The sequence below is a fragment of the Pongo pygmaeus genome, chromosome 20, assembly GCF_028885625.2.
Source record: "Pongo pygmaeus isolate AG05252 chromosome 20, NHGRI_mPonPyg2-v2.0_pri, whole genome shotgun sequence".
NCBI lineage: Eukaryota > Metazoa > Chordata > Mammalia > Primates > Hominidae > Pongo > Pongo pygmaeus.
This window is the reverse complement of record NC_072393.2, coordinates 19719810-19732536: the sequence shown is the minus strand read 5'-3', so window position 1 is coordinate 19732536 and position 12727 is coordinate 19719810. Positions and strand designations below refer to the sequence as shown.

Sequence of the window (12727 nt, the reverse complement as noted above, 5' to 3'; positions counted from 1 at the left end):
CTCTGCCCCTCTGGTTCAAACAATTCTCACGCCTCAGACTCTCAAGTAGCTGGGATTACAGGCATGCACCACCATGCCCGGCTAATTTTTTGTATTTTTTGTAGAGATAGGATTTCACCATGTTGCCCAGGCTGATCTCAAACTCCTGACTTCAGGTGATCTGCCCATCTAAGCTTCCCAATGTGCTGGGATTACAGGTGTGAGCCACCTCTCCTCACCTATGTTTTGAGACACGGAATCACTCTGTCACCCAGGCTGGAGTGAATTGGCACAATCTCGGCTCACTGCAGCCTCTGTGCCCCGGGGTCAAGGGATCCTCCCATCTCAGTCTCCCGAGCAGCTTGGATTACAAGTGTGTGCCATCATGCCTGGCTAATTTTTGTATTTAGTAGAGACAGGGTTTCACCATGTTGCTCAGGCTGGTCTCTTACTCCTGACCTCAAATGATCCATCTGCCTCAGCCTTCCAAAGTACTGGGATTACAGGCGTGAGCCACTTTGCCCGGCCTATTTTTTGTTTTTTGTTTTTTTGCTTTTTTTTGGAGGCAGAGTCTCGCACTGTCGCCCAGGCATGTCCCACCACAGCCAGCTAGTTTTGTATTTTTAGTAGACATGCGGTTTCACCATGTTAGCCAGGCTGCTCTCGAACTCCTGACCTCAGGTGATCCACCTGCCTTGGGCTTCCGAAGTGCTGGGATTATAGGCGTGACCCACTGCACCCGGCCAGACCTATTTTTTTTAATTTTTATTTAATTTTTATTTTTTTATAGAGACGAGATTTGTTATGTTGCCCGGGCTGGACTCAAACTCCTGGGCTCAAGTGATCTCCCCGCCTCAGCCTCCCAAGCAGTTGGGACCACAGACATGAGCCACCCACGTCCAGCTTGTTAGTTCTTAAATTTCTCCAAGATCTATCTTTTGAAAACCCTTACCCTCTACCCTTTTTTGCTGTCTCTACAACCTCTTTCATGATTTCCTTCATGGGCTCTGTTATAAATCCCATGAAGTCATGCACATCTGAAGACAGTTTTCTCTAGCAGGAATTTATTGTTTCAGGCTTGATGGCCTCTTCTGTAGTGTAACCCTTCCAGACTTTCATAATATTCGCTCTGCTGAGGTTCTCTTCCGTAGCTTTGATAATCCTTTCCATAGAGTACGTGTGTAATGAGCCTTGAAGGTTTTTACGACCCCCCAATCTAGAGGCTGAAGTAGAGACCTTGTTTGGATGCAGTAGACCACTTTGATGCCTTCAGTGTTAAACTCATGAAGTTCTGGGTGGCCAGGGGCATTGTCCAATATCAAAAGAACTTTAACAAGCAGTTACTAGGAAGGTACTTCCTGATTTCAGGGGCAAACCAATCTAGAAAAAGAATTTTTGTTGTCCAGGCCTTTTTACCTCCTGCCTTGGCCTCTCAAAATGTTAGGATTACAGGCGTGAGCCACCGTGGCTGTCCTGCCCTGGCCTTCTTGTTGTATAACCAGAAGACGGGCAGCTGGTGTTTATCTTTTCCCTTTAAGCCTCAGGGATTAGCAGCTTCATAGATAAGGGCAGCCCCAATCATAAACCCAACTGCATTTGCACAAAACAGTAGCGTTATCCTGCCTTAAGTTCTGGTGCTTGGCTGGGTACGGTGGCTCATGCCTGTAATCCCAGCACTTTGGGAGGCCGAGGTGGGCGGATCGCTTGAGGCCTGAATTGAGACCAGCCTGGGCAACATGAGAAAACCCTGTCTCTACAAAAAAACACAAAAATTAGCCGGGTGTGGTGGTGTTCACTTGTAGTCCCAGCTACTCGGAAGGCTGAGGCGAGAGGTTCACTTGAGCCTGGGAGATTGAGGCTGCAGTGAGCCATGTTCACGCCATTGCACTCCAGCCTGGACAAAAAAGTGAGAACCTGTCTCCAAACAAACAGAAATAAATAAATGAATTCTGGTATTTGCTCCTCTTCCTTACTAGTGTCTTTTTTGGCTCCCCCACCCCAATAGGGCACTTGTGTCTGCATTAAAAAACCTGTTTGAGGCCGGGTACAGTGGCTCATGCGTGTGATCCTAGCACTTTGGGAGGCCAGTGTGGGTGGATCACTTGAGGTCAGGAGTTTGAAACCAGCCTGGCCAACATGGTGAAACCCCATCTCTACTAAAAATACAAAAAATTAGCTGTGTGTAGTGGCAGGCTCCTGTAATCCCGGATACTTGGGAGGCTGAGGCAAGAGAATCACTTGAACCCAGGAGGCGGAGGTTGCAGTGAGCCAGGATTGCTCCACTGCACTCCATCCTGGGTGACAGAGCAAGACTCCATCTCAAAATAAACCTGTTTGAGGCTGGGCGTGGTAGCTCACGCCTGTAATCCCAGCACTTTGGGAGGCCGAGGCGGGCGGATCATGAGGTCAGGAGATCAAGACCATCCTGGCTAACACAGTGAAACCCCGTCTCTACTAAAAATACAAAAAATTAGTCAGGCGCGGTGGTGGTCGCCTGTAGTCCCAGCTACTCGGGAGGCTGAGGCAGGAGAATGGCGTGAACCCAGGAGGCAGCAGTGAGCCGAGATCACACCACTGCAGTCTGGCCTGGGTGACAGAGCGAGACTCCGTCTCAAAAAAAAAACAAAAAACAAAAAACCTGTTTGAGCACATGCATATCTTTCCTTCTCAATGATTTTCTTAATGGCATCTGGGAACTCATCTGCCACCTCTAGGTGGGCAGAAGCTGTTGTTCCTGTTATCTTGACATCTTTTTAAAGCCAAACCTCTTTCTAAACCTGTCAAACCATCGTTTGCTGCCATTACATTCTCCAGCTTTCGCTCCTTCGCCTTGCTTTTGTTCTAAATTGTCATATAGTGACTTTGCTTTTTTCTTAAATCATATTAAACCCTGTAGGTGTGTCATTCTGATAGCAGTCCTATACACATAAAAACTGCATTTTCAAAATGAGATAAAAAGTTACTTCACAGAAAGTGCAAGGTTTTCACGCCTGTTGACATAGCTGCAATAACAGCTTCATGAATTTCCTCCTCTTTTTTGTTTTTTAACAGTGGTCCTTATGCTGGATTCATTTATCTTGAAATGGTGGGCAACTGCAGTTGCAGACCTCAATCTATGGCACATATCAAACAATTCAGCTTTTTCTTGTAATGTCTTGACTTTTCTCTGCTTCTTGGGAGCACTTCCGCCATCACTAGTGGCACTTTTTTTTGAGATGGAGTCTTGCTCTGTCGCCCAGGTTGGAGTGCAATGGCACACTCTAGGCTCACTGCAACCTCCATTTCTGGGGTTCAAGTGATTCTCCTGCCTCAGCCTCCCCAGTAGCTGGGACTACAGGCACTTGACTAGTGGCACTTTTTATGGGACCCATGATGTTATGCAAGGTTTACTATATTGCACTAAACCTGAAAAATACTTGAGAACCCTGAGAGATGTCTCTTTACCGCAATATGCAATTTACTAAAGGGACAAACAGCTCGTGCAGAGATGATTAGTGTCACGTGGTGTTTTAAGCAGATATTCTCAACACTTGAGCTCATTACAATAGCAACAGGAGGTTACAAAATGATTACAGTAGTACAGTGTGCACTACAGCTAATGTTATGCAGTTAAGATTTAATCTGCTGGGTGCAGTGGCTCACGCCTGTAATCCCAGCACCTTGGGAGGCCGAGGCGGGCAGATCACAAGGTTGGAGTTCGAGACCAGCCTGGCCAATATGGTGAAACCCTGTCTCTACTAAAAATACAAAATTGGCCGGACGTGGTGGCTCACGCCTGTAATCCCAACACTTTTGGAGGCCGAGGCGGGCGGATTAATGAAGTCAAGAGTTTGAGACCAGCCTGGTCAGTATGGTGAAACCTGTCTCTACTAAAAATACAAAAATTAGCTGGGTGTAGTGGCGTGCCACCTGTAGTCCCAGCTACTCGGGAGGCTGAGGCAGGAGAATCTCTTGAACCCAGGAGGCGGAGGTTGCAGTGAGCCGAAGTCGTACCACTGCATTCCAGCCTGGATGACAGAGTGAGACTCTGTCTCAAAAAAAGGAAACAACAACAACAACAAAACTAGCTGGGCGTGATGGCAGGTGCCTGTAGTCCCAACTACTCGGGAGGCTGAGGCAGGATAATTTGTTTGAACCCGGGAGGTGGAGGTTGCAGTGAGCCGAGATTGTGCCATTACACTCCAGCGTGGGTGACAGAGCAAGACTCCATATCCAAAAAAAAAAAAAGATTTAATCTACCATCTTTACGTTTGTTTACATTTCTCTTGACTGCAAAACACATTATGTATAGTCTGTGTGCATAAGTTTTGATAAAGTTTAACTTTTTGTAAAGTGTATATGTTTTATGGTAGTACGTGATAAAACAGACTAGCATCTACATATATCTTATACATTCATTGACACTCCTAACTTTTTTTTTTTTTTTTTGAGATGGAGTCTCCCTTGTCGCCCAGGCTGGAGTGTAGTAGCGCGATCTCGGCTCACTGCAAGCTCCGCCTCCTGGGTTCACGCCATTCTCCTGCCTCAGCCTCCCGAGTAGCTGGGACAACAGGCGCCCGCCACCACGCCTGGCTAATTTTTTGTATTTTTAGTAGAGACGGGGTTTCACTGTGTTAGCCAGGATGGTCTCGATCTTCTGACCTCGTGATCCGCCCACCTTGGCCTCCCAAAGTTCTGGGATTACAGGCGTGAGCCACCGTGCCCAGCCACACCTAACTTTTTCTTGATTTTTTTTTCAGTATTTCTAGGCTACGTGGTTCATCTGACTTTTTTCGAATTGTTGCAGATCTCCAAAAATTTTTTCAATTTATTCATTGAAAAAAATCAGCATATTAAGTGGACCTGTGTAGTTCAAACCCATGTAGTTCAAGGTCAACTGTAATATCTAGTGTAGGTGTGCAGTAGGCGGTAGCATCGAGGTTTGTGGAGGTACAGTCTGTGATGCTCACACATTGGCAACAGCGCCTAATGATGCATTTCCAGAATGGTCCCCTCCATGAAGTGATTCCTGACTGTATTTGTGTCTTTGGGTCTGAATTGAGTCTCTCTTTTTTTTTTTTTTTTTTAACATAAATAGAGATGGGGTCTTGCTATGTTGCCTAGGCTAGTCTCAAACTCCTGGGCTCAAGCCATCCTCCCACCTCAGTCTCCCAAAGTGCTGGGATTACAGGCATGAGCCACCACTCTCGGCCAGCACTTGGATTCTTTCTTGTCATAGAAAGTTCAGGAGGCCGAGTGTGGTGGCTCACGCCTGTAATCCCAGCACTTTGGGAGGCCAAGGCGGACGGATCGCCTGAGGTCAGGAGTTCAAGACCAGCCTAACTAATATGGTGAAACTCCGTCTCTACTAAAAATACAAAAATTAGCTGGATGTGGTGCCACGTGCCTGTAGTCCCAGCTACTTGGGAGGCTGAGGCAGGAGAATTGCTCGATCCTGGGAGGCGGAGGTTGCAGTGAGCCAAGATCGCACCACTGCACTCCAGCCTGAGCGACAGAGCAAGACTCCATCTCGGGAAAAATGAAAGAAAGAAAGTTCAAGAGACAGACAACGATAAGCACAATACTTACCACAGTTTTGCACAATCACCTTTTCACTCTCCCTTCTTAGCAGCAATTTCAGGGAGGGCCAGCCTATGGCCTGGTCTCTCATTTTCTTACCAAACCTACAAGGGTTGCGGGGTGGTCTCTTGTCATTGCATTCTGCAGATGATAAGCAGTGACTGACACCCACTATCTCATGTCATATGGTGCCTCACTATGCAGCTATGCAGCCTGCACTGTGAGCAGAAACATCACCCCCTCACTCCACCTTCACTGGCGCTCGACACACAGGTGCATGGAGGAGTCCGACGTGCCCTGTTGTGTGGCGCCATCACCTGTGTTTGCAAGATGAAGACAGGACCCCAAAAGGGAAGGCAGCAGCCTTCCCAGGTCAGGTGGCCAGCCTCTTGGACCTGCTCGTCCAACTCAGGGACGGTTGCTTTCTCGGTGCCTCCCTGGCCCCAAGGGCCTCAGAGATTCTAGGTCAAGGAGAAAAGCTACTGAATAAAGATTCTTATGCTTACCAGGGCCGTAGCCAGCAACTGCAGCCAGGGTGGAGGGTACCTAGGATTGGTTTGTCACTCAAGTGCCGAACCCTAGTGCTTAGATCTGGGTGCTTCAACCCACACACACCCCAGCTCTGAGACACCCAGCAGGTAAAGAAGCCGCCCTGTGGCTTCGCTGGACAGAACAGGCTCCAAAATCTGAGGCCTAGGTTCAAGTCCCACTGATCCATGTCCTCAGGGAGCATGGCAGCCCTCACCCGCCCGCTCATGTGGTGGAGTGGGCCTGGGGGAAAGGGACTGTGGGCATGCTCTAAGGCAATCAACCAGATGCTCAGACTTCGGCTCCTGCGTCTCCCCCACAAGATTCCCCCACATCCCTCAGTGCCCTGTAAACCAAGGAAGGACTAAGAGTGCAAATGTGGGCCATTCTTAGCGGCAAAGCCCGAGTGTTGGTGAGCTGGAAGGACCCAAGTCTTTTCCCTTCCCAGAGGGCCAGCTGCACCCCTCTGCTCACCTTCTCCCCTGGGAAGCACCGCACCGCCCGCGGGGTGGTGGTTTCTGCCGCCCGGATGGGGCTGTTGCAGCATCTTTCTATGTGTCAGTGTTACTGGAGCCTGCCAAGTTCCACAGCTGATGCCAAATTAAATGTCAGCTGCTCTGAGGATGGTTGGCTGCCTCCCCTGAAGGAGCTAAGGGAGTCGCACAGCTGAGTCTTACGCCAGACTCTGAATCTGTGTGCGCTTACACCTGGTGTCTGTTAGCAACGGGGCTGCCTTCTGAGAGCCCGTTTGTGAGTGCGCCCATGCATGCTGCCCACATGCCGTCTCAGCTCTCTTGTCTCTGGCTCTGCAAATTCCTGCCCTGTCACTCATTAGCCGTGTGACCCTGAGTGAGTCCCGGAACCTCTGATTCTTGGTGTCCACATCTGCAATGTGGTGGTGTGTAGAGCCTGGCTGGAGAGATCATAAGGACATAAGACGTGGGGGTGCACTTGGCAGCATACAGCGGGACCCCGAGGCCGTCACGTACCACATGGCACTGACAGTAATGATGTGAGGGCCCCGTGTGACTGGAGTGTCATGAAGGCGTGAGACTCACAGCACACCCCAGCGCAAGGGCAAGATTGAGGTGCACCTGTCAGGCTCTGACTACCCTGTGTCTTTGGTTTCCAGTTCAGGATCTCAAGGGGCTCGGCTACGAGAAGGGGAAGCCTGTGGGTCTAGTGGGCGTCACAGAGCTGTCGGATGCCCAGAAGAAGCAGCTGAAGGAGCAGCAGGAGGTAAGACTGCGGGGACAAGGGGACGGGGACATGGTCGGTGCCCATAGAATGTTGTCCTTTACCCCTGGGTGCAGCGGTCACAGGGGTTCATGTGCTTCGCCAAGCTCCTGCGTTCAGGTGGAACCCATGCCCAGCGGGGAGGCTTCCAGGCAGGCAGGTCCCCCTGCCCCAGTAGGTGGCATGCCACCCCCTACTGCACCTGAGTGGCCTCTCAGGCTGTCTGGGAGACTGCTGGCCCTTGGGGCGGCCCCAGTGGTCTGTGATTCTGGCCTGAGCTTTGTGGCTGCTTCTTGCCGTGCTCCAGGGCTGGTTCCCATGGGATAGTCTATGTTGATGTTCTCTGTCCGCAGTCCTCTGTCGTGTCTAGTGCAGGACCATCCTGGTCAGCACAGGGCACCGTGAGGGACTTAGGGCCTCCCAGTTGGAGTTGGGCAGTGTCAGTGTTGGCTCCCCTGGGGAGCTGCGGGTGCCTGCCTGTCAGTCCCTGGGGTCAGCTCACCCTGACCCCTCCTCCAGGCCCGCAGCCCCGTCACATCACCCTCGACCCTCCCAGGGGTCAGGACCCTGAGTTACCCTCATTCAGTGGCCAAGAGGTCCTCCGTGCTCCACACCGGGATTTAGAGAACCCAGGGCAGTACTCAGTACTTGCTAGAGTCCTTGCTCCAGTCCTGCCCAGGGGTCCAGATGAGCCAGGTTCCGGCGGGGGCACGCCCAGCACTGGAGGCGGGGAGCAGGGGCGGGGCTCCGGCAGGCCACGGCGCCGTGCCCTGGCTCACTGGCGAGTGTGCCCTGCAGATGCAGCAGATGTACGACATGATCATGCAGCACAAGCGGGCTATGCAGGACATGCAGCTGCTGTGGGAGAAGGCGGTGCAGCAGCACCAGCACGGCTATGACAGCGACGAGGAGGTGGACAGCGAGCTGGGCACCTGGGAGCACCAGCTGCGGCGCATGGAGATGGACAAGACCAGGGGTACGCGGGGCAGTGGGGTGGGCCCGGCTGGGCTGGGTGTGGCCCCCCTCACCTGCCCTGGAAGGTTACCTGGATGCGCCACACGTGGTCTTGAGCTGCCATCCTGGTTCAGCCCCTAGCCTGCCTCCTGTGGCTGTGAGGCCTGGAGTGAGAGGCTCAGTCTCTCTGGGGCCTAGTTTTCTCCGTGGTGAAAAGGAGCGGTCCTGACATCGTGAGGGTGAAGAGCTGCACAGGGTTCACTGAATGCTGGGCTGCCTCGCTGGGCAGAGGCTCGGGCTGGGGTCATGGCCCAGCTGCCTCCTTCCCTGGGGGCCCCAGGCTCCCACTGAGCCTGTGCCCTGGGAGCCACCAGGCCTGCTCCCCTCCTTCCTACTTCTCCCTCTTCTCACCTTTCTGCTTCTCTGAGCAGAATGGGCCGAGCAGCTGACAAAGATGGGCCGGGGCAAGCACTTCATCGGAGACTTCCTGCCTCCAGATGAGCTGGAAAAGTTTATGGAGACCTTCAAGGCCCTGAAGGTGAGCCAGGAGGGGCCCCGGCTCCAGCCTCTGCCACGTGCCAGCCCCTCCTGTACCTGCCTCACCCTGCAGGCGCCCAAAGTAGCCTGGCTACCCGCTCGATCACAGCAGGAGCCAGGCCCTTTCGCTGCAGGAGGCATCTGTTAATGACAGGCGCCGTCTGTGTAGGGAATTAGCAAACAGCAGCTCAGCTGCCGCCTCAGAAACATTTCCTGGGGTTGCGGGGGAAATTCTGCTTCCAGTGGAGCCAATTAAGTGCAGTTTACAGGCAAAGTGTTTCTCCGGCAGAAGTCCCCACGGACTGGCCTCTCCAGAACCAGAGTTTAACATTCTGCCTCTGCTGCTGTTGGGCTCCTGAGGGGAGAGGGCTGACATGGCATGTCCCCCTTTATCTTTTTGAGGTTTTTTTATAAAACTGTTCAGGGCCTGATAACCTCATTAGCGAGGTGGTAACCTCGTTGTCCATCTCTTATTAGTACCTTGTACAACAAATCGCTCTCAGGACATGAACACAGGGCTTCTCTTTGCCAGCGAACCATTGCTTTATCTCAGGTGGATAAGGCCTGTGTAACTCATCCTCTTGCCCTTTTGACTTGGCCACCAGGGGTGCACAGTTTGGCATTAAGGCCCCGGGGACCCTGAGAAGCCGGAGGAGCTTGGTCTGTTTGTTCTCAAGGAGTGTGATCTGGTGAGAGGGAGGCAGATGGGCCGCTGGTCCCAGCACTGATTGAAACCAAAGGCAGAAGGTTGGATTTGGGGGCCACCACAGCCCCAGCCCTGGTGGGTGACAGCTGCTTCCTCACCTTGCAGGAGGGCCGTGAGCCTGACTACTCAGAGTACAAGGAGTTCAAGCTGACTGTGGAGAACATTGGCTACCAGATGCTGATGAAGATGGGCTGGAAGGAGGGCGAGGGGCTGGGCTCGGAGGGCCAGGGCATCAAGAACCCGGTGAACAAGTGAGTGTGGCCCTGTGGGAGGGCATGGCCATGAACTTGGGGTCTGTGGCTCCCCTGCCACCTCCCCATTCCCACCCCTTTACGTCATTGCTTTTCTCTTGTGGCAAAATGATCACAGCACCCCACTGCACACCCCTTGTCAGGCACAGGCCTGCAGTGCAGAAGGCCATACAGGCTGGGTCCTCCCCAGTCCCAGGGCCTCCTTCTGTCCCCTCATGAGTATCTCCAGGCCAGGTGGGGTGGGTGAGGGTACAGATGGGTCAGGCCCTGTCTCCCTTGTGAAGGGTCTTATTTGAATTCCCCATGAGTGCGAAACCAGTCCCAGAGATGGGCAGGAGGTCTCCCAGGTGTGACCCTGGCCCGGAGTGCCCCCTTCAAGGCTGTCCTTGAGTAACTATCCTGCCATCCCAAGAGCTGCGACAACCTGCACTGTGGGCTACTCCTTCCTGTGTGGGACCCTGGGGCCTAGGCCCCCGCTGCCGGCGTCTCCCCTCCTTGACCAGGTTCAAGCTTCTCTCTGTGCAGATATGTCCCAGCCCAGCCCTGCACCCCCAGGGGGTGCTGCTGAGAGCCCAGCTGTGCCCAGCCTCCCTGGCCAGAGTTCTGGCCCCAGGCCCCTTCTCACTGGCACTGGCCCAGCCCCCTGCTCACATCCTCTTCTCCCTGTAGGGGCACCACCACAGTGGACGGCGCCGGCTTCGGCATTGACCGGCCAGCAGAGCTCTCCAAGGAGGACGACGAGTATGAGGCGTTCCGCAAGAGGATGATGCTGGCCTACCGCTTCCGGCCCAACCCCCTGGTACGCATGCCCGGCTGGGCCACCTTTGCTCAGGAGAGGATGGTGGTGGGAACAGAAGGCTCCCTTCCTTCCTCAGTCCAGCCAGGCTGGGTCTCACCAGCGAGCCCCCTACCACCCACCTGCGTTCAAGCCCCCACCCGTCCCCCAAGCCTGCCCTGCCACCTCGAGGGCGTGGGCTCAGCTGTCTCCGGAAGGTTTCAGACAGGAGGAACTGCTGTCTTGAGCACTAATCCCCTCCTCCTGTTATCTGTTTTGCCTTCCACAGAACAACCCCAGACGGCCTTACTACTGAGTGTTCTGGAAATACATACTTTCTGAATGACCAACCGTCCCTGGACTGTGGAATGTTCCGGCCTGCATTTCTGCCCACCCCTCCCGTTGTCACGAGTGCCGTGCCGTGTAATAAAGTCCCAGTGCTCATCCACCACAGATGCCTGGTCCTGTTGCAGGAAGCCCCTCCTGTTAGCAGCGGGACCAGGCTGGGCACGGGGTGCAAGATGCTGTCTCGGGGCTCTCCTTATTGGCCTGTGGAGTCTCCGTCCCCGCTCAGCCTGGGTTGCACTGGAGGGGAGGAAGAAAGCTGTTCTCAGCATAAAGCTGGAAGGCCAGGTGCGGTGTCTCACACCTGTAATCCCAGCACTTCGGGAGGCCAAGGCGGGCGGATCACTGGAGGTCAGGAGTTTAAGACCAGCCTGGCTAACATGGTGAAATCCTGTCTCTACTAAAAATATAAAATTAGCTGGGCATGGTGGTGCACACCTGTAGTCTCAGCTACTCGGGAGGCGGAGGCAGAAGAATCGCTTGAACGTGGGAAGCGGTTGCAGTGAGCCGAGATTGCGCCTTTGCACTCCAGCCTGGGTGAGAGAGCAAGACTGTCTCAAATAATAATAATAATAATAAAGCTGGAGACTTGGCCACACCTGGGCTAAAGGAATGTCAGGAACCTCCCAGCTTAGCACTGCTGCAGAGGGAGGTTGGGGAGGGGTCTCCAGGCGGGGCCCCACCTTCCCTCAGACCTGTGGGGGCAGGTGGCTTCTTGGCACACCCGTGTGCTCTCCTGGCAGGTGGTGCTGGTGCTGGCGGGGCCCAGCACACAGGTGTTGGCTGTGGCCCTTCAGGTCCCACCAGTGTGGTAGGCACACGAGTACCTGGGGCTTGTGTCGTTAGGGGACAGCCGCATGGATGGATGTGCCATGCCAACATGTCGGGCAGCTCCTAGAAGGAAGGGCCTCAGAGCCGGAGGTTTTGAGGCAGGAGGGTAGCCCAGGCCACAGTGTGTGCCAAGACCCCCACATCTGCCCCAGGGCCAGAGCCCCACATTTGTGCCTAAGTCACCCTGGGGATCTTGTTAAGCTGCAGCTGCCGAGTCAGCTGGTTGGGCAGGGCCCTGGGAATCTGCATTTCCATCTGCCCCCACCCCCCACCCCCCACACACACACCCAGTGGGTGCTGCCCAGCCCCTGCAGGCACCAGGGGCTCCCTATTCACATGTTTGGCATGGAGTCGGGCTCTTGGGCCAGCTTGTGTTCACACAGCCATTCAGCAAACACTGGGTGCCAAGTGTGGGGACCAGGTAGACAAGATCTGTTCCAGTCAGCCAGGTTGCTGGGGACGAGGTCTGAGGCTGCTACTGAGAGGAACCAGGGAGCCTTGGTGGGGTGGTCTGCAGAGTGTCTTAGTAGGGTCTGAGACCAGGGAGGTGCCAGAGGCAGTGGCAGAGCCAAGGCTGGGGTGATATACCACCCTTTGTCCCTTCCTGACGCTGTGGCTGAGGCAGAGCAAAGAGTAACATTGGTGGGCTTGGCCTGGGTGCCCATGCATGAGGGCTGCCCAGAAGGCAGTGGGCCAGGACCCTGAGTACAGCGGGGTAGTTCTCAGCAGCCAGTGGTTCAGGGAATCCTGGGGCTTGGTCCCAGGCATTCAGCCATCCAAGTCATTTCTCAGTTCTCAGCAACCTGGAGGCTCACCAGGCTCAGGGCATGGACTTTACCCCTTGGCAGGGGACGAGGCCTCCAAGTGCTGTGTGCGTGTGCAGGTGCATCCTGTACACGGGACAAGGCCAAGCCCCTAGGCTGAGCTGGGCACAGACACCCTGGCCTTGTGTGGAGAAGGTGGGGTGGGGGTGGCAGGCAGGGCTGCCTGGAGGAGGGGATGCTGGGGCCCGCTTACAAGAAGGCT

General features: G+C 54.1%; 1 protein-coding gene across 1 annotated transcript in view; it reads left to right on the top strand.

Annotated features, from left to right (window-relative positions):
* Positions 1-10976, top strand: part of SUGP1 (SURP and G-patch domain containing 1) — a 44025-nt gene extending 33049 nt beyond the window's left edge. The window contains exons 9-14 of the mRNA XM_054465061.2: positions 7199-7305; positions 8101-8278; positions 8688-8794; positions 9605-9750; positions 10420-10549; positions 10815-10976. Coding sequence (XP_054321036.1) covers positions 7199-7305; positions 8101-8278; positions 8688-8794; positions 9605-9750; positions 10420-10549; positions 10815-10841 — 695 coding nt within the window. The 3' untranslated portion in view covers positions 10842-10976. The remainder of the gene's footprint in view (positions 1-7198; positions 7306-8100; positions 8279-8687; positions 8795-9604; positions 9751-10419; positions 10550-10814) is intronic.
* Positions 10977-12727: the final 1751 nt, after the last annotated feature.